The sequence below is a fragment of the Ceratotherium simum genome, chromosome 5, assembly GCF_057802395.1.
Source record: "Ceratotherium simum simum isolate JZ-2026a chromosome 5, ASM5780239v1, whole genome shotgun sequence".
Taxonomy (NCBI): Eukaryota; Metazoa; Chordata; class Mammalia; order Perissodactyla; family Rhinocerotidae; genus Ceratotherium; species Ceratotherium simum.
The window spans coordinates 81,454,392-81,481,141 of NC_141904.1; the positions used below are offsets into that span (position 1 = coordinate 81,454,392).

Consider the following 26,750-nt stretch of genomic DNA (forward strand, 5'->3'; position numbering starts at 1 on the left):
CGTTAGAGATCAGCACACAGACCCTCAGTCCACCCAACACCGCGGGTTTGTTCTCCAGTGTGGGAACAGATCTCTAGTTCTTCAGCTGGGGTGTCCATGAGGGACGCTCACCCTCAGAGCCACCACGTGGGGAGGCCACGTGTCGGTGTTCCAGCAGACAGACACCAACTGCCAGATCTCAGGGTGAACCAGCCTTCGGAGGATTCCAGCCCCCTGCCCTTGAACTAGCCCCGCCTTCAAATCTTCCTGGGGAGGCCCCAGACATCATGGAGCGAGATAAGCCATCCCCACACAGCTGTGTCTGAACTCCTGACGCATGGAACGGGGAGGAAAGTTTGGTATGTTATGCCTAAGGGCACTGTTTGGTGTGCATTAAGGGGCAGCCAATTTGTGTGTATCTTTAAACATTTCAATCATGCTCCGCCTGGCAAAAGACTCACACTAGAAGAAGCACACCAGCACCCAAACCGACCAGGGAAAAGCAGAATCAAACACACACTAATTGGGGCATTAGCTTGGAGGCCAGGGGCAAAGCCCCGCCATTTAAATTATTTGTCCTAATGGAATGTGCGTAGATGAATTCTTGGGTTAAACGCATGACGGATTTCACCAGAGGGGCTCCGGAGAGACTTGCGGCTTGACAGACAATAAGCTGAATTCTCTGGAAGGACATCCCAGGGTTGGTATGCGATTATCCATTGCAGCCAACAATTAGTGAACTCAGAGGACAACCCTTGGTTGTCCTCCTTGGCGAATGAGTGACGGGCCCTGGGGACAGCTGTGCCATGTCAGATGATGGTGCAGCCACAGCAGTACCGCTCAGGGTAGTCTACCACATACACCCTGTGGTCGGTGCCATAGATGTAGTAGACAGAAGTCTTCCCTTGGTACCAGTAATGGACTTCTGTGAGGGGGATCAGCTCAATGGTCTGGCGCTGAGGAAACAATTGACCAAGAAAAACTTCAGCGTTCTGTTCAAGTCACTCACCTGCTCAAGAACCTTCAGTAGCTCCCTAGTACCTGTGGGATGAAGTTCATGCTCTGGAGTTGGCATTTTGGCTCCAATCTGCCTTTCTAGATGTATCTCCTACTATGTTTCTTCACGTACCCTAAGCTCTAGCCCAAACTGACTTCTCATCTTTAGCCATCATCTGATTCTAGATTTCATGAAGTAGGGGAACAGGCATCCCCAGGGGAGTTCTAGGATATATGAAAAGCCACCAGCTAAACAGGACACCTTCCAGAAGCATTAATTTTTAGATGAGAGTGTGAGAGGAGTGGCATAGAAAGGTGGAGGATAAAGTCATTTTAAACATTTTTAATATTAAAACAACCATGGAGATATTAGGAAGTAGACTATACAATCTGAATTAAATTTTAAGATAAAACGTTGACACCAAAGAAATCTCAAAGTTTAGTGTGCTAGTTCAGGCTATTTTCTCAGACCCCTCCCTCCTCCCACTCTCCTTTGAGAAAAATCTTTCTCAAATATTCCCCTCCTTTTACAAATGGGGAAACTGAGGCCCACGGGCTCTTGGAATTTGGGTTTGGAGGATCACCCAGGTCAAGCCTCATCTGTTTAATGCTCACATCTCCTCCCCGGCATCCCCCTCTACTTAAGAACCTGGGGCACTCACCACGCCATCCCCGGATGATCCTAAAGTATCTCTGTCTCTGGCCCCTTCTCTGAGCAGTTAACAACCTTCCAAAATCGCGGGGCCCTGAACAGAACATAGCAGCCCCGCCTTGGAGAGAACACTGGCCTCCTGTTGAGACACCCATCTCCATCAGCTTGTGGTGCTGTTTTGTTAGGGACCACTAAGCACACAGTTGATGTAGGAAAGTTACTCCTAATCATTGAAGTGAAGCTTTCTTGGGGGCAAACTGTGGGCCAGCCTCTTTGTCAAAACCCCTAAGTTCTTCTGCACCAGCTGCTCCCCTGTCCCAGACTCAGATTTGGGGATCCTAATCCCAGCGGGAGGTGGCGTGGTTGGCCCAGAGTCAGACCCTCCTACTTGCAGGATGTTCCCCTTCTCAGGAAAAGAGCCCCAAGTCCTCCCGCGGTGGGCGATGGTCCAGAGGCCCCAGGGCAAAGGGGGAAGCGGGCTTCCTTCCCTACTGGAGGGGCGGCTGAGGGGCAGCGTGACACTGTGGCGGGAGGGGGACCCAGAGTCAGGGCATGCGTTTTCTGTGAAGCTTTCTGTGTGGCCTCGCACTTCCTTCCTCTGGGCCTCGGTTTCCTCATCTGTGAGGTGGGGATAAAAACTTCTACGTCACAGAGCTGTCGACGACCAAATGAGGCCATGAGACTGAGTTTTCTTCGTATGGCGGAAACTGGGCTCCAAGTGATAATTTTTAAAATAAAAGGTAGAAGACCCCTCTTGGTACAGAGGACCCAAAATGGGAACTAGGAGGCAAGAGGAGATGGGAGCCAACATCACTGCTCAGAAAGCCTGGACAGTGGAGTCAGGACCACTCTTGTCTCCAGACTTTTCTTCTAAGATCAAATGGCAAAGCAGAGCAACACCACTCCCACCCCCACCTGCCTCCATCTGCTTCTGATTGGAAAGGTCTCTGAGTTTGAGACCACAGGTCGGAGGTTATCTTGGGAGGGGCCGTTTATCTGTCTGTGCACCTTGGTCTGTGCACAGCCCCCCGCCCCCAGCCCACCCCTGATGAGCAGATCCAGCTCTGAGGGTAGCAGCCAGGGCCCTGGGTCACAACAGCTGTCTCCTCCTGTTGGATTCTACTCGCTAACTTCTCAATCCTGAACAAAATACCAGCAGGAATCTTTGTCTACACAGCCAGGACCAAAGGACAATTTAGGAAGGAGATTCACAGAAATGGCCTGTTCTCCCATTACGTTCCCCTGGAAAGAAAAATGTGCGTCTGCCCCGGTTTACCCTCCCTGCTCCAGGACTGGTTCATAAATGGTTGTGTTGCCTGAGACAGGACTATGTTATAGGGGAAAAGCCCCGGGAGACCCGGGTTCTAGACGGAGGCCTGCCCCTTAGGTCTAGATCTCGGGCAGGCCCTTCCCCTCTGCCCAATGAAGAGTCCAAAAAGGATGCAAATTGTCAGCCTCGGAAGCGAAAAAGTCCCAGGACAGCCACTAGTGTCCGCAAGTAGATGCCTCAATATCGCAGCCCTACACTGTCACCCATACCATAGGGCACTAATGCTGCACGAGCAAGCTCCCTTGGAGACGGTTCTGGGGTCTTCTGTGGACCTTGTTCTCGTCCTCCCCAGGTTCCCTCGGATCTGCTTCTGCACACCCACCCCGGCCCGCGGCTACGCGCTCTGCTGCTCACAGCTCAACTTGCTTCTTCCGAGTCCCGCCCTTGAGAGACGGGGGCTCCTCCCACACGGGGAGCGGAAAGCGCCTGGGAGGCTGCGCCCGACCACTGGAAGGCGCTGAAGAACAAAGTCCGGCTCCCCCGCCTCCAGGTGCGAGCCGCGGAGGTTGCCTGACCTCAGAGCTCCCGTCGGTGGGCAGAGGCTGGCCTCTCCGTCTTCCCGCCCCGCCTCCCCCACCCCTTTACAGGCTTCTCCCGGGAGCCCGTCCTTAATAAAACACACACAAACCCTTGTCTCAGAGCTGCTCCTGCGGAGCCCAACCCAGGGCCCCGTCCCACCCCTCCTTTCACAGATGAGGACATCGAGGCTCCAAGCCGAGAGTGAGCACCAGAGCTGGGAACAGGAGCTAACCTGGAAAGTGACTTGTCCCCGCAGTGTCTGGCACCGTGAAAAGGGCCCCAACTCCCACCCTCAGCTGATCTCCCTGCAAAGCCACGCTGTCTTTCCAAGAGGCGCTTGTGTGTCTTGAATGCTTGAATAACAGCATTTGGCTTAGAGTTGGGAACTTTGGGTTCTCGCCCTGGGCTCTCCCACTAAGAAGCTGTGTGACCTTCGGTAAATTACTTGCACTCTCTGTCCTCCTCTGATTTATTGGAAAAGTCATGGGTTTAGACGAGACCAGGGATAGCTGAGGATGGCCCATAGGCCAAAGACGGCTGACAACCCATACAGTGTTCTCAGCATTTTTAAAATTTTGTCCTCAACACTGAAAAATCGTAAGGTTTCGTATAAAAATCTGGACTTCAGACGGTCTGAACTCTCTGCCCCTGTCCTACATGAAGCTGAGTGGTGGCCCCCCTTTCAGTAAGGGGGCTCTCCCACCCACGTTCCCACCCGGCCTTGGTAGGCCTGTGTTTGCAGTGCCCCGATTCATGATTTCTGAGGTCCATTCCAGCTCCGAGATGGTCATTACTAATTTTAAATCAAATGCCTCCCTCTCTCCCTTGCAAATAGGGGAGGTGTGCAGAGAGAGAAGGGGAAATACTAATACTTACTAGAAGGAAAAGGGACGTTTTCAGCACCAAGTTCCAAGCACTTAAAGCAAATTACCTCATCCCTACCGAACCCTCTGAGGCGGGGCTAGCAGCTCCTGTTCGCAGGTGAGAATCTGGTCTTTGAGGAGGAGGGTGTAGCTGGCCCAGGACCACATTGGGACACGGGAACCAAGATCTGAGCCCAATCTGTAAGACTCAGGCCCCCGCTGACAGACCCCCTCAGGGGGCTCTGGCGCTGGGCGTTCCCTGGCCAAACCCCCATCTTCCTTCCAGGCCGCCCCTCCCCCCGCCGCTGCCACAGCGACAGCTCAGAGCTGCTCCTGGGGACGCGACAGGCACTACCGCCACCTGGTGGCCATCAAAATACAGCACCAAAGCAACCTTCGCCGGGGCCGCCAGCGCAGCCGGTGGAGGCTGGGGGAAGACTGGCCTGGGATTCGAGGAGCGCCCTGAGGGGCAGGACGCTGGGTTCCAGCGCTGCCTACGACCCGGGGTCTCGAGCTTTCCCTTCCCCTCTGTGAATACCAGGGGGTTGGAATCCAAATCACACGGAGCCACATTCCTGCTCTGTCGCTCTCGGGCTAGAAACCCAAATCTCTCACGTGTCCAGTGGTCCCCCCTGCCCTGAGGACCCCGCTCGCTCACCTGCTGCAGGACTCGCGCTCGGGACGCCAGGGCTGCGCTGTGTTCGGTGATGCCCCGCCGGGAGGCCAGACAGATCTCCCGCAGCGGGAAGTCCACGATGGGGTACACCTGGGGGAAAGATGCGGACCACCTCGCCGGCCTGGCCAGAGCGCAGCACCGGGAGCCTTGCACGCTGGTTCAGACGGAGAAGGAGCCCGGGGAGGGAGGCGCCCCGAGGACGCGCAGCGAGCCGGTGGGACTTGTTAAACCTCAGCCGACCCTTGATCACCCACATCCAGCCTTGGAACTTCCAACAAAAAAAGGGGGGCTGTAGACAGAGAACATACTCCTTCATGTGAAGCCCACTCCTCCCCCAGCAAGCCTAACTCGGGCTTGGGGTGGGGTGCAAGCCTTCCTAGAGGGGTGATGCCTGAAGTGAGCCTTTAGGAAGTCGGAGTGGTTGGGGCAAAGAAAGGAGGCTGAGGAATATTATTCAGCCATAAAAAAGAAGGAAGTCCTGCCATTTGCAACAACATGGATGGACCTTGAGGGCGTTATGCTAAGTGAAGTAAGTCAGACAGAGAAAGACAAATACCATATGATCTCACTTATACGTGGAATTAAAAAAATAAAGTGAGCTCATAGATACAGAAAACAGACTGGTGGTTGTGAGACATGGCAGGGACTAAATGGGTAGAAGTGGTCAAAAGGTACAAACTTCGAGTTATAAGATAAATAAGCCCTGGGATGTAATATACAGCATGGTGACTATAGTTATAACACTGTATTGCATATTTGAAAGTTGCTGAAAGAATAGATCATAGGGCTGGCCCCGTGACTTAGCGGTTAAGTGCGCGCGCTCCGCGGCTGGCGGCCTGGGTTCGGATCCCGGGTGCACACCGACACACCGCTTCTCGGGCCATGCTGAGGCCGCGTCCCACATACAGCAACTAGAGGGATGTGCAGCTATGACATACAACTATCTACTGGGGCTTTGGGGAAAAAATTAAATTATTAAAAAAAAAAGAATAGATCATAAAAGTTCTCATCACAAGAAAAAAATTGTAACTATGTATGTGTGGTGACAGATGTCAACTAGACTTACTGTGGTGATCATTTCACAATATATACAAATATCCAATCATGTTGTACACCTGAAACTAATGTTCTGTCAATTATATCTCAATTTTTAGAAATTCGTATTACAAAATGAAAGAAGCCAATCTGAAAGGGCTACATACTGTAAAAAGAACAAAAGGTGGCTAAGCACTTGGCGCACTTAGAGAAACAGCACGAGGACCCTGCTCAGAGGTCCCATAAAGGCCAAATTCCCTGCCAAGGCCTACAGCAGGGGTCGGCAAATCTTTTCTGTAAAGGGCCAGAGAGTAAATATGTTTGGCTTTGTGTGCCACAGGGTCTCCGTCTCAACTACCACACTCTGCCCGTGCAGCAGGAAAGCAGCCACAGACAATATGTGAGCAAACAGGCATGGCTGTGTTCCAATAAAACTTTATTTATAAAAGCAGGCCGAGGGCCAGGGTTTGCTGACCCCTGGCCTCCTGGACCCTCCCTGATCTGGCTGCTGGCATCTCTTGTGTCTTAGCTCCTTGCTCTGCCCAGCTCACGGCCCTCCAGCCCCACTGCGCTCTGCTGTTCCTCAAGGCCTCTGGCGTGCTGCTCCCTCTGCTGGACACCCTCACTCTGATGGCTGCATGGTCCACTCCCCCGCTGCACTGAGTTCAGTTCCTTGCCCAGTGTCACTTCCCTGCTCCCAGCAAACACCCCCAACCCTTCCTGTCTCTTTATCCTGCTTGTGCATTTCTCAATGACCCTTATCACCATCTGACATTGTGCTGAAAATGTTATTATTTTCTTCTCCCTCACTGGACTGTGAGATCTGTGAGGGCAGGGATTTTGTTTTACGGTATCCCCAGGGCCTGGAATAGTGCCTAGTATAGGAGGAGGGTCTCAAGGTTTGTGGAAGGGAGGGAGGGAGGAGGGAGAGGGAGGAAGAGAGGGAAGGAAAAGGGAGGAAGGGAGGAAGGAAGTGTTGAGGATGTGGAATTCAAGAGAGACCTGGCCCACGGGGTCCCAGCAGCCTCCGTCCTGCGGGGGCAGCTCTGTTCCCAACCAGCCTGTCTTTCCAAATGAATGCGGCCCCCTCAGAAAGCCAGCAGACCCGGCCTCACAGGGGTGGAGGAGGAACCCAGCTGCCTTTGTGGGGGTCTGCAGAGCCCTCCTTACCATCGTGTTTTCATCCTTAAAGACGTTTTCCCCTTTGGCTTTAGCAAGGAGCTCCCTAGGGCAGTTCAGCTGCTGCTCAGACACAAACTCGAACAGGCTGTTCTTCCTGGAAGTGAAGAGGAGGAGGGACGGAGTACGCAGCGTGTGAGGTTCAGAACACGGGTTTGGAATCAGGCCGACCTGGGCTGGAAGCCTTGCATTACTACTGGTGGGACCTCGGGAAAGTCCTTTAGCCTCTCTGGGCTTCAGCATCCTCATCTGTAAAATGGGAAGCTAGTAAAGTGCTGACAGTTCCCTTCTATTACCTTATTTCACCCTCACCTGCGCAGCGCTTAGCAACGTGCTCAATACGAGAAACGCTTAATGCCCGGGGGCCTTCCCTGACCTGAGAATTCAGGACACGGACTCTCTGCCCAGGCAGGAATGCCCAGGTGTTGAGTGGCTACTGCTGGTGATGTCAGAATTTGAACTGAGGTCTGTCTGGTCTGAAGCCCGCCAGCATCCTGCCCCACCCCACGCTGCCTCTTCCCAGGATCTCCACTTTCCAAGTCGCTTTAAGCCCTTTTCTCCCAGCAGGTCCCTGCTCTGTGAAAGCCCCAACCCCATGCAGTTTCTCTGCAGAGACCAGTCCAGGCTGGACCCCCGACCACCCTGCCAGGCCACGTACCACCTGATGACCAGCTGGACGAAGTGCAGCAGCTTCTTCTCTCCCTTGCAGGTGGCACAGGTCCTGCTCCCCCGCCCCAAGCACGTGCTGCATCTAAGAGGGCACACCGTCAGGACCACCCAGAGAGTCATGGGGTCCCTGGGGCTTCCAGAGGTCCCCACCCCCAATCCCTCCTCATGGAAGTGGGCTGTGGTGGGCATGATTGCTTCCACCTGCCCCACCATCTACACTGCCTGCTTCTGGCAGCAGTGCCCCAATTCCCTTTGGAGACCTCCCTTCTCCCACCCAGCCCACGTGGCTCATGGGCTTGCCCTCACCCGTTCTGTGACCAGCTTGGGACCTCTGCCTGGCCAACCAGCTTATTCCATCCCCCTGGCCACAGTGGCTGATACAAAGATGGGCACATGACCCAGGTGAGTGCAATGAGATCTGCCTCAGAACTTTCCTTGAAACTATCAGGAAAGGGACATCCTTTTCTACTGAAGTTACTAAGCTTCGAGCTGTGGGTGGTCCTCTCTGCCACCACAAGAGACAGCTTGCCTGAGAATGACTCCAACACAAAGGAAAGCAGAGTGAGGGATGGAGACAGATTCCTGGTGATATTGTTTAAGCACCTGGATCCAGCTGTACCTGAAGGTACCCCAGAAATATACTCCTGGACTTTTCCATCACATGGGCCTATATATTTATTTTTTTGCTAAAACCAGTTTGAATTGGATTTCTTTTGCTTGTAAATGAAAGAAACCTTCATTTCTTTCCAAATCGAAGACCTTTACCAACCACAGGTGGCAGGTCCACAAAAGCTTCACCACCTGGCTTGTTAGAAGGATGGCCTGGGCCTCGATGAGCCAAAAGTATCATTAACCAACATGACTTTGAATAGTTTCACTCCTCTTGGTTTCTTATTTCCCTTTAAAGATTTATAAATACATTAGAGGACATGATTTACAAAACGTAATGGCCCACTATTTGCAAAGCCCTTGGAGCAGAGATTGAACATTGTTGATTGTTTCGTCAATCAACCAAACTTGCTTGACTCCTCCTCCATTCAGGCCCTGCAATGATTATAAATAAGGGTTTGCCCAGGCCCCAATCCTCAGAGAGCTAAGAATCTCACCTGGTGGGTGGTTTTCTATATTCGTTTTCCCACCACATGAGCAGGAAGAGGTCTCCTTTCCTTAAATCCGCTTCCTCCCTGCAGGGTCTCATTCATTACACTTGACCCACAGGTTGCTTGATGAGTTCCAGTCTTGTTTTGAAATATCAGGCCTCGAGGAAAGCTCACCCACTGCACAAACATTTACGGAGTACCTACTATGCACAGAGCTCTGGGGACACAGGAGTGACAAGACAGGCAGGGTGCCCGCTTGCCTTCCAGAAGGGCAGACAGTGAAAAGCAAGAAAGGCAGTAAGCGAGAGCACTTCCCCTGGGTGCTGGGGAGACCCGTTCTTACCTCCGCCTGCCAGCCCCCGTGCACAGCGGACACCTCCGGGGCTGCCTGGCTTTGCGCTTGGCTCCGCTGCAGGAGCGGCACCTCACCTGCGGACACACCAGGCCTCAGCCCCCGCTGGCCTCCTGAGGAAGCAGGCAGAGGGCAGCCCGAGACCTGGTTCAAATCCCAGCTGGGTAACGTGGGCAAACCACCTCCTCTCCCTGGGCTTCGGCCCCTTCATCTGTAGAATGGGGGCTTGGACATAGTGTAGCTTTGGACCCCTCTACATCCTAATATCCCTGTTTCTCCTGAGACATCAGCCTCTCCTGCTCCTCTCTGATCCCCAAGACCCCTGGGACCGTCCCCTGACCAAACAGCCACGGCCAGAGGGAGCAGGGAGGGGGCGGGCTGGCGAGGGACCTGGTGTTGGAGATGGGAGCTCTGTCTGGGAGAGGACCCCGGAGGTGACCCAGGCTACACTCCCACAGTTGGCTCAGAGTGGGCTCCAGAGACATTCCAGGGAAAGCCTGAGTGGGGAGGACAAGGTGCAGGGGTGGAGGAAGGAACAGAAAACACCACAAGGAGGGGCATGGCAGGAGTGAGGACGCAGGAGGAGAGAGGCCAGGCGGCCACAGCTGGGCCCATGATGGCTGGCGCGTGAGTGGGTGGAGGAATGAGCACACACAGGCAGAAGGTGGGCCTCACGAGGGTGGAAGGGCGGGTGAGCAGATAGAAGGATGGAGGAAGGCACAGCTTTGAGCGGCCAGTGTCACCTCCCAGTCACACGTCAGCATGGGTCCAAAGGATTAGGCACAAATGGGGAGGGCTTGGTCTTCCTCCCGGGATGGTTAGCAGCCCTGAAGGTTTCTGAAAAGAAGGCTGATGCCATGAGAGCCTGGCTGTGTGCTTAGGGGCCTGTACTGGGTGGAATAGTGTCCTCCCACAAACATACATCCACCAGAACCTCAGAATGTGGCCTTGCAAATGTAGTTAGTTAAGATGAGGACATACTGGACAGGGTGGGCCCTAAATCCAAAGACTGGGGTCCTTACAAGAAGGCCATGAGGGGACACAGAGACACGCAGAGGGGGAAGGCACGTAACAACGGAGGCAGAGATTGGAGAGATGTAGCTCCAGCCAAGGAACGCCAAGGATTGCCAGCAGCTGCCGGGAGCTAGGAAGACGGCTTCTCCCTGAGGGCCCCAGCAGGAGCCAGCCCTGCTGACCCCTTGCTTTTGGACTTCCAGCCTCCTGAACTGTGAGAGAATAGATTTCTGTTGTTTTAAGTCACCCAGTTGGTGGTAAATTTATTATGGCAGCCCTGGGAACTAATACAAGCCCCCCCCCACCCCCGTCTATCTTGTCTCTCGAAGCCTCTGAACTTCACCTTCTCGGCGCTCGGCGCCCTGTACTACAGGCGCTGGTCCCTTGTTGGTCTCCCCTGCGGACAGAGGGGCCCCGGTGGGAAGGACCTCTTCATCCTCTTGCAGGGCCTAGCTCTGAGGAATACTCAATGTGTGTTTATAGATGGATGAGAAAAGGAGAGAAGAATTCAAATCATAAACCTTCAAAGCGGAAAAAGGACAGTAGAGACCGCCTGATCCAACCGTCCCATTTTACAGGTGGGAACATGGAGGCCCAGAAAGGGAGGATGACTTGTCTGAGGCCACGCTGCTAGTGCAGGGAGCCCCAGGCCCCCAGCCCAGCCCTCCGTCCCCATGTGGCCCTCCTCCTCCCACACTATCATTTATTCACTGGCGGCCACACACCACTCACCGTGCCGGCCCCGTGGCAGCCACTGCACTTGTAGCGCCCACGCCCACGGCATTTGTGGCATTCCTGAAAGCAAAACGCTCTCCTTGGATCTAGCTTCCCAAGCACCAGCAGCTCTTGGTTTCACCACCCCACCCCACCCCCAGAATGTCACACCCCAAATACTAGAGATGCAGCAGTTCAGGGCCAGAGTGGGAAGAGGGCCATTCCCACCCAACTAGGAATCCCAAAGGCCTTGAATGCCAAGCCAAGGAGATCATGTTACCAATTCCTCAGGGCCCCAGCCCACTCTGTCCTGGCTACTAACAAGGGGAGATGTGTCCTCCCGAGTCCCACGTCCTCACTCACTCTCCCAGGCTAACCCACAAAGGCTGGGGTCCCTCACCCATTAGGTAGCTACAGTAGGCTTTGGGAGTAGAAGCCATGAAAAATGGACAGCATTTTTTTGGAAGGCAACGAGCTAGAGATTGGATTTTAATCACTGAATCAAAATAGCTTTTCCACTCTCGAGAAGAGAATGGAACACTTTCTTGATCTCTCAACATTCTCTTCATCTTATAACGCTATGAAAACTCAGTGGGTGAGGTTACATGCTTGAATGAAGTCCTAAGGGGAAAACAAGGTGGGGAATCGGATGGAAACATAACAGGAAATATCTCAGCTGTGTTTTTGTGTTATATTAGGTTACCCTCACTTCATGTCGTGATCACATTTCTGTAAAACAGGACAGAAGTCAAATTCTGCTCCTCTGCTGACTTCTGTGAAAATTGCCAACAATGCTTTAACTCTATTTTATATCAGTCTCATTCAGCACTTTAGCTGTTTACTGTCAGGCAAAAAAAAAAGAAAAAACCACTCAGAAGGTCTAGGAATGTGAACGCTCACGATGTAAAGCGCGTGACAATTTGGTACATGGGATCGTCCTTTTGCTATTGAATGCTCACTGATTTGCGTGGGATTTTGTCTGGGACTACATTCCGTACACTGGGCTTCCTTAGAATTAGGCTTATTGATAGCCCAGGAATGAGCCACCAGCCTGGATTTGGGGTTTCCTTTTTAAAAGGATAAAGTTGGAGGAGGCATACGATGCCTGGAGAACCAGCTCAGAGAGAAGGGCAAAGAGTCCAATAATCACGTTACCTTGACCAGCGACGAGTGAGGGACTTGGAACTTCCTGGTGTCTTCCTGAAACATTGGGGGAACCTGGACCTTGATGTCCCAAAGCCTGGGGGAGGTCCCTCTCTGTGGCCCATCTACCGAGTGGTCTGACACAGAAAGGAATCATGGTAAGACCAGCAAATGGCTACAAGGACAAGCTTTCATCTACTTGCCAAATAGTAGGGAGCTTCACTTGGTGCCAGGCGTTCAGTAGATCCTGGGGATCCCCTACGGGGATGGGTAGATAAGGGTGCCCTTGGAGTCTGTGGCTAAGCACTCAAGCGTTGGAATTGAACAGACCTGGATTTGACTCCTGGTTCTTCTATTTCCTAGCTGTGTAACTCCAAACAAGTTACTTAAGCTCCCTGACTTTCAATTTTCTCACCTCTAAAATAAGGATAATGGTGGCACCTACCATATAGGATGGTAGTGAAAACTAAATAGAAGAGGGAATGTAAATGCTTAGCACAGGGCTGGCACATGCTGAAGGATCAATAAACAAGAACTATCATCGCTATCATCACCATCCCCACCATCTTCTTTCTTGTCGTCCTCCTCTCTTCAAGGAGACAGACACGCTACAACCACGATGGTAAGCGCTTTGGACAAGAGGTGCATAAAGGGCTCTGAAAATTCAAAAGACTGACTCATTCTGCTGGGGAGGGGAATGGAAGGAGAAGAAACCCTGGAAGGCTTCATAAAGGAGGTGACACGTGAGCTGAGTCTTAAGGATGAACAGGAGTGTCAGCAGAGAAAATAGCTAGAGCATAGAGCTTCCCACAAAGAGGGCCTAACCCTCTAGTGGGGTTCAGCAGAAGGTGGGATGGCACAGCGAACAGGGTCCCTGGGGGTCTAGAGACCTAGGGAGGCACAGGGGTGGCCTGGGAGGCCTCAGCACACATGCGGCCTTTGCAGTCTAGCCCCGTGGGGCAGCACCAGCCTGTGGCCAAAGGAAATGCTAGCCTTTTTCAGGACCCTCTGCAAACCGTTTCTTGGGCCCGAAACATTTGCTAAGATCAGCACTGGCAAGTCTCTGGGATGAAGCGCCACCCTCTCATCTTATAGGGGATGGGGAAACCGAGGCTCCGAGCAGAAGAGCATCTTATTCAAGGATAATGGCTAAGACACATCTTGATATTTTCCCCAGCCCCGGCATAATGTGCTCTCCATTAAACTGATTCCAGACAGGTCACTTACTAGTAAAGGGCTGAAATGTCCATTCACTCATCCTGGACTCGCTGAAGGTCTCTAGTCGATACTACAGAGGACAAAACAGCTTGTTCACACTCACGCCCTTCGGGAAGACAGAGCACTGTGCAGGAAGATGAAGCTCCCCACCTGCCGGGGCTGGGTAGAGAAATCGAAAGGCCCCTCGCACGGCACCCATGGGCTGCTTAGAACAGGCTGGTGACAGCGCTTTCTGTTCCAGATGCACCGGGACACCTGCAGGGAGGCTAGTCAGCCCCAGGAGGTCTCCCCGACAGGCTCACAGCTGGGGCGACGTCAGCTCCCCATTTCTTTACATGCGGAAACGCTCTGTGAGGCACGTTTGAGAGCAGCAACTGCCCTTTGACAGAGAGAGGCCGCTGCAATCCACTGCTCCGAGCATCCCCTTTAGAGGACTTTATCTGCCTGTTGTCAAGATCCTCCTTCTTGATCCTCATTCACAGAATCACCAAACAGGGAGGGAGCTTGGACATCACCTGGCTCCTCCTTTCACATGTGAGGAAATGGAGGGCTCAGAGAGGTCAGTTGACTTGTCCAAGGTCACACAGCCACACAGGGGCCTTTTCTCCCAGATCCCTGCTCTAACCGCTCCCTGTGAGGCTTATCTGATTCCTGTGTGATTGTGTGCTCACTACAGGATGGCTGTGCCAGTGACACTAGAAAATGTGGACTTACGAGCTGTCCCTTGGCCCTGTCAATGCAGAAGGTGACAGAGGTGCCTGCTGTGGTCCCAGAACGAGACACAGGGTTTCCCTGGAGCTTCAGGCCGAGGGGTGACGAATAAATGATTCCTTGGTGAGGATCTGCCTTGGGGGAGGCAGAGGGAGCTGGAATCGAGGGGAGTAGATGGACCTTCCTCAGCACATCCCTCCTGGAGGTGGGTTGGGCGAGTGTTTAAGGATACAAGCTTTGACACTAGCAAACCCGAGTTTGAGCCCCAGCTCGGTCACTTCGGCTGCGTGTTTCTGGGCAAGTAATTTCACCTCTCTGAACTTCCAATTCCCCCTCTTTGACTGGTGACAGTAACACCCACCGTGTAGGGTGGCTCTGAGGATTTGATAAGACAGATATGTGATGTGCTTTCCATGATGCCTGGTGCATTCGAGCTTTTCAATGAAGATTGATGATCTTTATTCCCTGTATTATTGCCCACAGCTACAGACCAGAGAAGTGGCAGAGGGGCTTCAATGTCACAACCATTCACACGCACGGCCCCCGCAAGACTCCCTTCTCCCGTTTCACGTCACACAAGCCGCCCCCAGTGCCTCCGAGCCTGACCCTCCGCAGGTGCCCACGGGGCCCAGCCCCTCACCCTGTAGAGGGTCTTCGGCTTCAGCTCCTGGATGATGAGGTGGCCGGCGGCCGCGCTGCCGTAGCAGCATTTGGAGTTCACGAAGCTGAGAAGGGCTTCCCGCGCCACCTCCTCCGTCAGCACGGGGACTCTGCAGGGGACAGGGCAGAGAGGCAGGGGGTCTGGGAAGGGCCTGCCTCATTGTGCAGATGGAAACTGAGGCCCGGAGATGGGAGGGCCCTGGCCATGTCCGCAGTCGTGGTAGAGCCCTCAGGGGTCCAGCTAGGGTGGGCATCTCCTGCAAAGGGAACCGTGTGAACAGATCCCGGGGTGGGAAAGCGGCAGGTCTTTCCAGACAACAGCAAAACCACTTTAGCTGAAGGTGGAGCTCGGGAGAAAGGCTGAGAGAATCTTAGAACCCAAAAGAAACTCTCAAAGATGAACTATGCCATTTTACAGGTTAGGAAAATCGAGGTCCAGAGAAGATGTCACACAGCTAGAAGGAAGCAGAGTTAGGCTAGACGAGGTTGCTGTCCTTGTGGAACTTGACCTCAGCCAGAGGAGCTGTGAGCAATGTTCAGGGAAGACCCCAGCCGAGAACCGTCCTACAGTGGTGCCCACAGACTCACCGTGGGCCTGCGGGACGGAGCAGCGGTGGGTGGCAAGGCAGACAAGGAATGGTCCCTTCCTCAGCCTTCTCTCTGGAGGCAGACCCCTCCTCCTGGAGGACTCTTCCCTGAGGCCCAGCTGCCATGTCCTCTCCTTAGTGAAGCCCTCCCCGCCCCAACCCCTCCAGTAAGCAGGAGGCCTCTCCTCCTTCCTCCGCCCTCGGATCGTCATATTTTCTCCATGGCAGCCCGACTCCAAATGGCAAGCCCTGTCATGCACGCTTGTGTCCCCAGCACCCTGGTGCACAGAGGGGCCTGCGCGCCTGTGGAAGCTGCTGGACCAGAATGGCTGGGACGTCTCCACAGAGGAAGCGGGGTCTGCACTGGGCATGGACGGTGGGTGTCCAGAGAGGAGAGGGGAGATGCTCCAGGCAGCAGCGGGACCAGAAGCACCCAGGGGGACACCCCTGAAGGCAGGATACGGCTGCCCAGCTGAGAGGCTGGACCCGGAAAGGGCCACTCCACCTTCTCTCTGCACAAAGCTGGCTGGAAGGCGGAGCTCTGCCCCGAGTCCCCTCCAAACAGGGAGGGTGTGGGCCTCTCCAGGGAGCGAGAGCAGGGAGCAGCAGACTTTTTCTGTAAAGGGGTAGGTAGTAAATATTTTAGGTTTTGAGGGCTGTATGGTGTCTGTCTCAACCACTCAGCTCTGCTGTCATAGTGCAGAAGCAGCCACAGACAGTGAGTACAGATGAGCGTGGCCACGTTCCCATAAAACCTGATTGATAAGAATAGGGAGTGGGCTGGATTTGGCCCTGGGGCCGTAGTTTGCAACCCCTGATTTTGACTCTGGTTTTCAACCCTGGCTTGGGAGCCAAACAGCCTGAAAGGCTCGGTAAGATACAGATTCCCAGGCTCCGTCCCTGGAGAATCTGGTCCAGTGGGTCTGGGATCCTCAACACTGTCAGGGTTGAGGTCCCTGAGGAGGGCTCTCGGGGGGCAGTGGTGGTGTGAGGATCAGCACGTGTGATCCCGTGTGACGGCTCTGTGAGGGTCGCCGGAGCACACCTGCAGCTCACCTGTGCTCCAGGAACGAGGACCAGCACCTTTGCTCCTGGGGTCTCGCTGGGGCCTCCAAAGAGGGGAAGAATATCTGCCGTCCTGGAGGAGAGAGGAGGAGTCAGGGGCACAGGTATTTGTGGGGTGAAAGGAAAGACTGGCTGAATGTGAGAAAGATCAGATGAAGGAAAAGAATGGTAGTTCTAAGACCAGCATCATTCTGTCTTAAGTGGACATGGATGCGGTCATAGAATATTCATGAACACGGGGCCTATGCCCCATGTCCTCCTGTTCCCTCCCAATGGTGACAAGGGGCTCCCCATCACCCCCAGAGGAAAAGGGAGCTATCCCAGTGCTGGCCTGTTTCAGAGACATCCCCCCAACCAGCATAAGCCCCAGAAAGAGGCCACAGGAACCAAGACCCCCACGGACTTACCACCCCCTTGAAGAAGCCAGTCATAGCTGGGCAGCCTCTCCAGGAGTTCAGCTGGGGGCGCCAGAGGGCTCTCGGCCTCGAAGCTCAGGTCCACCACACCTGCGGAGGGACAGGCAATCCTGAGCCTCGGGGAGGCACGGGGTGTCAAAGGTGACTTCCCAGGAAGCTGACAAGTGAGGGTGGGTACATTACAAAAAGCCTCACAGTTTAACTAAGCCCGGCTCGCTCTGGCACCCTCAGGACACGGAACAGGTCTGCAGGGCGGGCAGGGATGGGGCGGGGGTGTGATAGCAGCAGCAGTAACAGTAATGATGAGAAAAACATTAATAATGTCAGCTCCGTTTGCTGGGCACCTACCCTGTGCCAGTCACCATGACGGGTGCTTTGCAAACATTATCATATTCCACGACCCTCGGAGATAAATACTGAATTACCAGATGGTCACACTTTGATGCTTCCCTCATCAAGTGATGGACCTATATCTCTTCCTCTTGAACCTGGGCAGGCTTGAGACGGCTTCAACCAGGGAACACGAGGGAAGCAATGAAGAGATTGCAGCTACTTCTCGCCTCTTGGCACACTCCCTCTTGAGCCCTGAGCTGCCATATAAGAAATCAGGCTACCCCACTGGAGTGACCACGTGGAGATGCCCTAAGGCTACATGGAGAGGGGCCCAGTGGAGCCCAGCCTTCCAGCCACCCCGCCAAGCCAGCAGGCATATGAGCAAAGCCATACTGGACCATCCAGGCCAGACCAGCCTAGTGAATACCTCTGAGTGACCCTGTCATGGACTGTATGTCTGTGTCCCCCCTTCATATGTTGAAACCCTAACCCCCAGTGGCAGGCATGAGGAGAAGGGACCTTTGGGAGGTGATGCAGTCTAGATGAGGTCAATGATGCTTGAGCTCCCAGGATGGGATTAGCGTCCTTACAAGAAGAGAAGGAGATCAGAGCTCGCTCTCTCTCTCTCTGCCGTGTGAGCGCACAGGAGAGGGCGGCTGTCTACGGGCCAGAGCAGGCCCTCACCAGACACCGGATCTGCTGGTGCCTTGACCTTAGACTACCCTGCCTCCAGAACAGTGAGAAATAATGTGTGTTGTTTAGGCTAGAAGCCTATGGTATTTTTGTTACAGCAGCCCCAACTGACCAAGACAGACCCTAATCGATTAAACGTGGGGCAGAAGAATCACCCAGCTGAGCCCTGCCCAAGTTCCTGACCCACAAAACCGTGACATACAGTGAAATGGTTGCCGTTTTCAGGCACTGAGATGTGAGGCAGTTTGTCATGCAGCTTCCTCTAACGGGCAGTCTTTGCCCTGGGACTCCCCACAGGCCTGTCCAAAGTTTCTCGGAGCCACGCTGTGGTCTGAGGCTCCTTCTGCTCACTCTCCTTCCTTCCTCTCCCCTCCCACAGGTGTCTGACCTGCACTGTGGTCTGAAGCTGGTCCTACACTCGCCCCCTCTCCCCTTTCTCTTCTCCAGTGTCTTCAAGGGACCTCCAGCACACCTAATGCCATCTTGGTGTCTGCTTCTCAGGTGACCCAAGTGACACACTGATATTACCCCATTCTACCAAGGAGGAGACTGAGCCTCAGAAAGGTTGTGACTCGCCCAAGATCACACAGCCAGTGAGTGATGGAGCTGGATTCCATCCAAGGTTCGTCTCTCTCCGAAGCCCATGTTCTTTCCAAGTACTTTCCATGAGGTGAACCCTGCAGAAGGATCACTCTACTGGGCGCGCACCGACGCACCGCTTGTCAAGCCATGCTGTGACGGCGTCCCATATAAATTGGAGGAAGATGGGCATGGATGTTAGCCCAGGACCAGTCTTCCTCAGCAAAAAAAGGAGGATTGGCAGATGTTAGCTCAAGACCAATACTCCTCACAAAAAATAAAACCTCATCTTGATTTTTCAGGATGGGACATAGATACACAGCCCTGAGACTCCAAGGAAGAAAGCATACTATAAGAACTGGCCTGGGAAACTCTGGACAACTCATAAAGCTCCTCCCCACACCTGTTGCCTCACCCCACCCTCCCACCTGGAGGGATGGAGGGCAGGACTTCTGATCCCATTTGACATGAGGAACCTGAGGCTCAGAGAGGTTACTCCAGTATTCCTAGGTTGCGCAGCAGTGGAGTTAGAGCAGGATAGAGGCTCATTCTTCCAGTTCCAGCCAATGGGCCACCCCTCAAGCCTGTTCCCAGAAGCCCTCCTGCTGGGGGACAAGAATCCCTCAGCTCTGTCTTTCTGGTGGCCAGTTTGGTCATGGGAAGTTGACTCTATAGAGTGAGCTGATAAACAGTCAGTGGAAGGTGATTGTGTCTGCATTAAGCCACTGAAGCAGACTCAGGGCAAACTTCCAGCAGACCCACTTTTCCCCTAGATCCTTCTTTTATTTTTTGCACCTCTTTAAAGCCTATGGCTCTTTACCTCCACAAAAATAAAAATGATTTTATTTTTTAAAATGATATCCTGTCCTTTCTAGTTTAATGAAAACAAAGTCCAGAAGAATAAGCAGATCTTCTTCTAAATTGGAACAGTCTAGGTTATCTGGAAGTGAAGACGTCAGGGGGTGAGAAAGCCTGAAATCCTGAAATACGTCATTAAATATGCCATTAAGACAAATGAACGGCCCCACTCTACCACTCCCTCCAAACCAGGAACGTCTCTGTCGTCTGACTATGAGAAACACGTATGTGTCTCTCAAGCGCTCTCTCCCTGCAGGAAACTGACAAGGGAAGCTGAAATAGAACAATATGTGTAGTAGAACGTGCCTCTCTTAGCAGGAAAACTTATCTGTGTAAGCAAATGATTCTGCAAAGAAACAGATGAGAGACCTGGGATGGACGTGGGTGTGATGCAAAGTAGCACCATCCCAAAGCTTCAACCGATGCCTGCCCATGGGTACTGAATCCCCCATAAGATCATTCATCTGCAATTACTACTCATACCTTGGTTCTCAATACTGTTCTGCTTCTAATAGCAATCTAAGCTATTTTAGTCACCAGGGACTAGGGGTTCTGAAAACATTTTCTATAAATAGCTAGGTAATAAGTGTCATAGACTTTGTGGGCCATATGGTCTGTCTCAATTATTCAACTCAGCCTTTGTGGCCTGAAAGCAGCCATAGACAATACACAATTGAATAAACGTGGATTTATTCCAATAAAACTTGACAAAAACAGGCAGTGGGTCAGATTTGGCCCTTGAGCTGTATTTTGCCCACTCTGACCCAGACACTCACCTGCGTGGATGGGTTTGAGAGGGGTCAGAAAGGTAGGGGTTAGAATTTGAACCACGGCCCACGCACGTCCACTGCAGTTCCCATGAGCCCAGTTATCAGAATTAAAGATGAAGGTCAGGGTTGGGCTGTAGCCAGAGTGACTAGAGTCAGAATCCCTGAGGCACAGTGGTCGGGAACCGGGGCTCTGATACCTGGAGTCTGAGCCCCGTAATACATGACACTGTGTCAGTAACACATCCTGGCTGAACTCAACCCCCCAGCTGTGAAACGGAGTGGGTGATATTAGTGCCCATCTAATGAGCTGATGTGTACACAGCTCTTAGCCCCGAGCGTATAACAAATGCCCAGTCAATGCCTTGGCCCTGAGGAGGGAGGGTCTTCCTCTTTCTTTGTGTTCCTTTAAGCCAAGAGACAAAAGTGAAAATGTCAAGCATGGAAAGAAAGGCAAAAGCATCACAGCCTCCTCTCCCCTGGGATGGCCCTCGCCCACCCAGAAGTCTTGGGTCTGCTGGGGCATCATTAGTATCCTCGATGAGAAGACAGGGAAATGCCATATGGCTGCTACATCCTGCTGGAAACCAAACAAAGCGGCAGGAAGAGGGGAAGAATGAGAGGTGGGGAAGTCAAGGTCCATCCATCAACTGGGAGCCACCCTGACCCTCCGGGGCCGCCGCAATCCGGCAGAGCTAAATTAGTCTCACCATTATGTTATGTGCAAAAATAAAGGACTTCATGCGGAACTCCAGGCAGGTGCGTCATTTCCCGTGCACACTCATCGGGCACAACAGGAATGCACACGTCACGGGCATTGTGTGATGCCCAGTGTGGGGCACTCCGAAGAGGGCCACCAGCTGCGTCACTGTTTCCACGGTGATGGGGCTGAGTTCCAGGGCAGTGGTCCAGCTGGGCCACCCCACCCTAACACACGCATCACGTCCTGGGGCTCACAAAGGGATGGTGCAGGCATATCTCTTTTGCACTTCATGACAACCACCGTTTTCCCCATTTCGTAGAAGAAGAAGACGAGACTCAGAGATGTGATTTGGGGCAACAAACCACTCATTCACATCAGAGACAGAAACAGTACTTAGAACTCAGATCCAGACCCCAAGCCCCATGACCTTTCTGCTTGGCTGAACACCCTCTTGTTCCACGCAAATGGCAGCACATGGTTGCAAAGTGTTACCAAGGTAGTGTTCCTGCTCACTGGCCACCTGTATTCTTCTTTGGTATAGAAAGGAATGTTCTTATGGAGAAAGGCATAATTAATGGATAATCCCTTTAACTTTCTCTTTTTAAAATGCCATTTCCTTTGTTTCAGAGGATAAAAGGAGTCCACGTCTTCTGCCCCCAGTTCCAGATTAATCATCTTGAAAGCACTGAAATCATGTCACTTCTCTGCTCAAATGGCCCCCACTGCCATCTCGCTTTAGTTTAATATCTTGTCTCCTTCAACAGGTGTGAGAGCCCCTTTTGAACAGGGACTTCCCCCCTACATCCCCTGCATACGGCTGGTGCATATAAATGCCTTGTGATATGAATTATACTTAAAATGGTGCAAGATTCAGGTGGTCAAATTCATACAGACAGAAAATAGAATGGTGTTTGCCAGGAGCAGAGAGGAGGGGGAAATGGGGAGTTGTTGGTTAATGGGTACAGAGTTTCAGTTGTGCAAGATGAAAAGGTTCTGGAGATGGATGATGGTGATGGTTGCACAATAGTGGGAGTGTACTTAATGCCACTGAACAGTACACTTAAAAACAGTTAAGATGGCAAACTTTATGTTACATGTATTTTACCACAATTTAAAACAATAAAAAGAGAGAGAAAGAGGAGATTCAGGTGATCATAAGATACAGAAAAGAAAGAAGTCTTGTTTTGCTAAGAGGAACAAACAAATAATTGGCTACGCTATTTAAGGCCTTCCTAGCAAGACTAGAAAGGCTGACCAGGTCACCCCTAATCGTAAACACCACAGTGGCTCACTACTGCCCATGGCTAACATCCAAGCTCCTGAACTTGGCAAGTAAAGCCCTATATTGGAACAGAAAGAAAAGATTCTCCTCTGCCCACATGACGGGGCAAACGCCTTCCAATGTTGTCCAGAGCCAGGTGAGAGAACGGAAGACAGCTAACTGTGGGAGGGGCAGTGGTGGGGATCAGGAACAGAGCAGAAACAGGGAGGAGAGAGAGACACGCCTGCTTGAGGCTTCAGAGAGAAGTGTTGGAGCTTTGGGGTGGGAGCCATTGAGAAAATATTTGGGGGAGCAATATGATGCCCACCATGTGAGTGAGACCAACACGGAGAGAAATGGGGGAAGAAGACCTGGGAGAAGGTTTCCTTGGAGTCATGCAGGCCCCTCTGGTGTGCCAAGAGAGAATCCAGCAAATCTTACAATTAATTTGTAATTAGGTGGGATATACAAATCATGCTTTGTGGAAAGCATCATCAAGCCAAGACAGCACCACCTGGGGGGTGGGCTTTCTAAGAGCTGCCTCTCCTTTCCAGAGGTGACTTGTCACTTCATGACACCGATGCTTACATTTACCCTCACACATACACTGTGCCCTTTCTCCCAGCCCTTGCTCTGGCTGTTCCTGCCCATGACACCCCCATCACCCCCTTCCACCTGAGCTAGCCCAACCTCACCTCTGCAAAGCCTGCCTGGCTGTGGATCCCCTTCTCTGTGCCGGTCGGCACACTGTTGCACTCTCTATCGTCACTTTTGCCAAATGGCTTTATAAGAATTATTCGTAAAAAGCCCATTTGGGGTCTGCCTCCCCCGCTAGACTTTGAACACCTTGAAGGTAGGTCGATGACACATTCTTGTTCCTCCAGCCATGAGCACAGCTCAAAATAGCTAGCCTACTGTGTAGTCTTGGGGAAAAATCACTTAATTTTTTAGGACCTTGATTTCCTTTCCCTAAAATAGGGCTCAGGGAGTCCTCTCACTGAGAGGAGCAGATGGGACAGCAGATAGGAGAGGCCTCTGCAAATGGATCCGGGAGAGCCCTGGTGGCGTCTCTAAGCTGTAACAGGATGTCATCAACGCTTTTATTTCTTACACACTCCCCAGAGGGGATACTGTATCTTTCCATTAGGAGTCGCCAGACCCACAATCCCCTTCCAGAAAGGTGGCAGCTTGCAGGAGACACCAGATGGACCCCATGAGGCCAAGGCCTACCCAGCAGGGAGGGCCTGCATTCCTGGTGGCTGCGCCTCCATCCTAAGGGATGTGGAAAAGCACTGAGGCCCCACAGTCAGTCACCCTGCTAGGACAGCCAGCATCCTTTCCCACCAAGTTGCCGTGACAGCTTCAGATCAGTCTCAGATCTCCACAGAGCTGGTGGTGAGGAGACACTCTAATGAATAAGCCTGTGGGAGCAGAGCTGGCCTGGGTGCCAAGGAGACACTCCCATCTCCACAGCACTGGGTCACTATTAGTGACCCAGGTGTGGCCTCAGATCATTGCCATCCCTCCCCAGGCACCAACGCCCAGGAGTAAGAAGGTGTCACCTAGGTCCTATGGTCCTGAACTGGAGAAGCCCCCTCCTAAAACAACCAGAGGCTCTGGTTATAGCACATCTTACCTGAAGAGGCTCTTGCTCACCATTTCTGGGAGCGGTTTCAGTCTGTAATAAAAGAAGTTATATTACAAGAGATACGGTTTTAGAATAAGAGAGAGGATTTTTCTTCTTCAGCTCTGTGCCAGGACATCTCCCTCTAAGAGAAAAGTGACTGAAACCACATTATGTCTGGGACCACTGAAGAAACAGGACCTGGTCAAGCTAGGGAAGAAAAGACTCTGAAGGGTTCTTATTTTAAACAGGGAACACACCCATGCTGAGTAGCCTTGGGGGGTAGAATCAAGACCAGAGCAGAAGCTCCAGGGAAAGAGACATCTACTCAATGTAAGAAAGAACTTTGACAGTCTCAGCTGTAGAAGGGACCTGCCCACCACTGGGGGTGTTCCAGACAATGGTAGGAGATGCTCCTCTAGTTTGGGGTGCTGTCAGAGGCAGCCCAGCATCCGATGGCGGTGGTGCTACAAGGCCTTCAAGGTGACTTCTATGTGGATGCCACATCCCAGAATGTCCTACCCACACCTACTTTGGTCCCAAAGTGTAGGAAGATATTCTCTTTCTGAAGTTGCCCACATTATAGACTCAAAAACTGAGGGGACAACACTTTCATGACTGGGAAAGGGAACTCAACTGGATAAGTGGATGGCCATCTCTCACCTAAGAAGAGAAATTTAAATTACAGAAGTCCCAGGGCAGACTCCCTTTCTGAAACCTGCAGAAAATTTTACCTAGTTTCAGATTTCATCAATTTAGTTTCTAAAAACTTTTCTGGATGATCTCATACCTGCAGTAGATCCTAAGTGCTGACCTGAGATTTGATTATATTGGAAACCAGCACATAGGGTGACTCTATGACAGAATCAGAGTTTTTAGAATTTTAAGGGAACTAAAGAGTTCACCTTACTCTCACTTTGCTTACCAAAAGGCATGATGCCAAAACAGAACCATCACAGACAGTAATATTTTTCACTAAAAGCAGTTTAATTTTAAAGCTTTGGGGACATAATCTGATAATTTTCTAGAGTCAACATTTATTCCATGCCTACTCTGGGCTGGTGATGTATTAGGCACTTCACATCCAATTAATCCTTTACCAGTTCTGCAAGATGACACTATCTCTACTTTTATTGGGGGAAATGAAGTTCAGAGAGGTTAAGTTACTTGAGCAAAGTCACCCAGAAATTAGGAAGCAGAGCTTGGATTTGAATCCAGATCTGACCTAGCCCATCGCGAATAAGAGAAACTCCAATTATAAATTGAAAGGCTAATGAGCAGTGTTTTGAAGAAGAAAGACTGCGTTTGAATGTTAGTAGAAGCTTATTAGAATAAGACTATGGATACACAATTCCCAGTATATCAGCGATGAGATTAGGTCTTGCTCAAATACATGCTAACATTCCTCTGCACAGTCTCCCATTTCAATGTGAAAAAGAAGTCCACCAAAATCTAAAATGAGTTCCCTCTAAGATCAGCATGGGTTCATTTTCATCCCACTTCAGCTCTGAACTTACAGCTTTGAGATGCCAACGTTAAAGACAATAAAGAGTGTCGGACCTGTGAAGGACCTTCGAGGCCACCAAATTCGGTAACTATGAAAATGTACTAGTGTCACAGGCCTCTCTGGGATTCAGATGAAAGCTGCAGACCCCCCAAAAAAGCACGTGCACACAACATTTGCCCTCACCTTCATGGTCCTCAGATTAAGAACTCCTGACCCAATCTCCTTTTATAGAGGGGGAAATGGAGAGTCAGAGAGGTTAAATGACCTGTCCACAATCACACAGCCAATTCACAGCAGAGCCAAGACTTGAACCCCAGCCTCCCAATTCCCAATCTGATGCTCTACCACATTGCCCCTTCCAAATTCAGGATCAAAAATTTCCTTTTTTTAAACATATCACATTTCTTCCTAAAATACCATTTCCTTCTTCATCTCTTTAAATAGAATAGATCCATTGTATTGCCATCCCAGTAATGACAGGATGGGGTCGCCCAGCTGTTTCAGGAGCAGTCGTGAACAGCAGGCTCTGTGCTAGAGGCAGATCCTGAGTAAAGACCTTTCGTGACATTTCTTTAAAATTAACCTCATCTAAGAACGGAACCCAACTGAGATTGGAATAAGAATCCTGATATTGAGGCTTACACTGGGCTGGGGCGGGGGGACAGTCAACCAGAGAAAGGAAGGATAAAGAATAGAAGACTTGGACGGTGTTACCATGCTTAGGGAGGAAAGTTCTCATCCTGGTTTTTTACCATCCTTCTCCATTGCTCAAAGGCACATCATGAAGAACAGCCTGCAGGCTGCAACGGGCTTCACGGAAGGAAGGAAGGAAGGGATGCCCTCAGCAACACAGCCGCAGAACCTAAGGCAGCACCCAGGGCAGAGGGAGGACTGCGGCTCAGTGCCGGCTGCAGAGGTGGGTGCCCCATGCCCTCCCTGCTGTACTTACTGTCCTCGTCACTCAGATCCCTGTCCATGGTCCAGACGTCCAGCCGAGGAGGTGTCTGCCCTTCCAGTGGGCTCAGGCTGCTGGGATCTGAGGGACCAGCCTCAGCCCCTCCCAGAACAGCAGGCCCATTGTTTTCGGATTTGAATACAACAGAGGGAAACATCCATGAGAAGCACAGAGTCCACCAGAGCGCCTGCTCTGGACCCGATCCACAGGGGTTCTTGGGGCTCCTTCTACTCGCCAGGCTCTTGCTGCTGCCTCTAGTCACCTGTGTCCTCACACAACCCTATGAGATGGGCACCTTCGTGATGCCCATTTTTCTGAGCTGGGATTCAAACCCTCATCTGTCTCCCTCTCAAGTCGGAGCTCCTGACCACTGTGCTGTATGGTTCATCTGGGGGCAGGCGGCGGGGCGGGGGATGGGTGGTAGAATACAGAAAAATGAAATAACCACAAGGAGGTTACCTTCCCAAGGGGGAGAGAAGATATGAGTGGGATCTCTGAAGTCTTGAGCATCAACCTCCTCATCTCACTGGGGAAGACACGAGGCCACACAGCTCCTCACGGACAGAGCCAGCTCCCAACCCAGGCTGCGCGG

General features: G+C 52.0%; 1 protein-coding gene across 1 annotated transcript; it reads right to left on the reverse strand.

The window, feature by feature from the left end:
* Positions 1–748: 748 nt before the first annotated feature.
* Positions 749–26,315, reverse strand: SSUH2 (ssu-2 homolog). The gene is made up of 12 exons (XM_004442203.3): positions 26,153–26,315; positions 16,870–16,968; positions 16,454–16,535; positions 14,791–14,920; positions 13,449–13,509; positions 12,234–12,358; positions 11,097–11,159; positions 9,342–9,427; positions 7,888–7,980; positions 7,221–7,326; positions 4,998–5,105; positions 749–935 (listed from the first exon to the last, which is right to left on the reverse strand). Exons 1-12 carry the CDS (start codon positions 26,313–26,315, stop codon positions 789–791), a joined length of 1,263 nt encoding a protein of 420 aa, XP_004442260.2. The 3' UTR covers positions 749–788.
* Between the last annotated feature and the right edge of the window lie 435 nt (positions 26,316–26,750).

Bases quoted from the DNA above. Each gene is read 5' to 3' on its own strand.
- SSUH2 (XM_004442203.3), bottom strand. From the start codon at position 26,315: ATGTTTCCCTCTGTTGTATTCAAATCCGAAAACAATGGGCCTGCTGTT. The intron at 7,981-9,341 runs GTAAGAACGGGT...GTGCCCTCTTAG, and splicing joins ACGGGGGCTGGCAGGCGGAG to ATGCAGCACGTGCTTGGGGC. The intron at 936-4,997 runs GTGAGCGAGCGG...TTGTTTCCTCAG, and splicing joins GAGCGCGAGTCCTGCAGCAG to CGCCAGACCATTGAGCTGAT.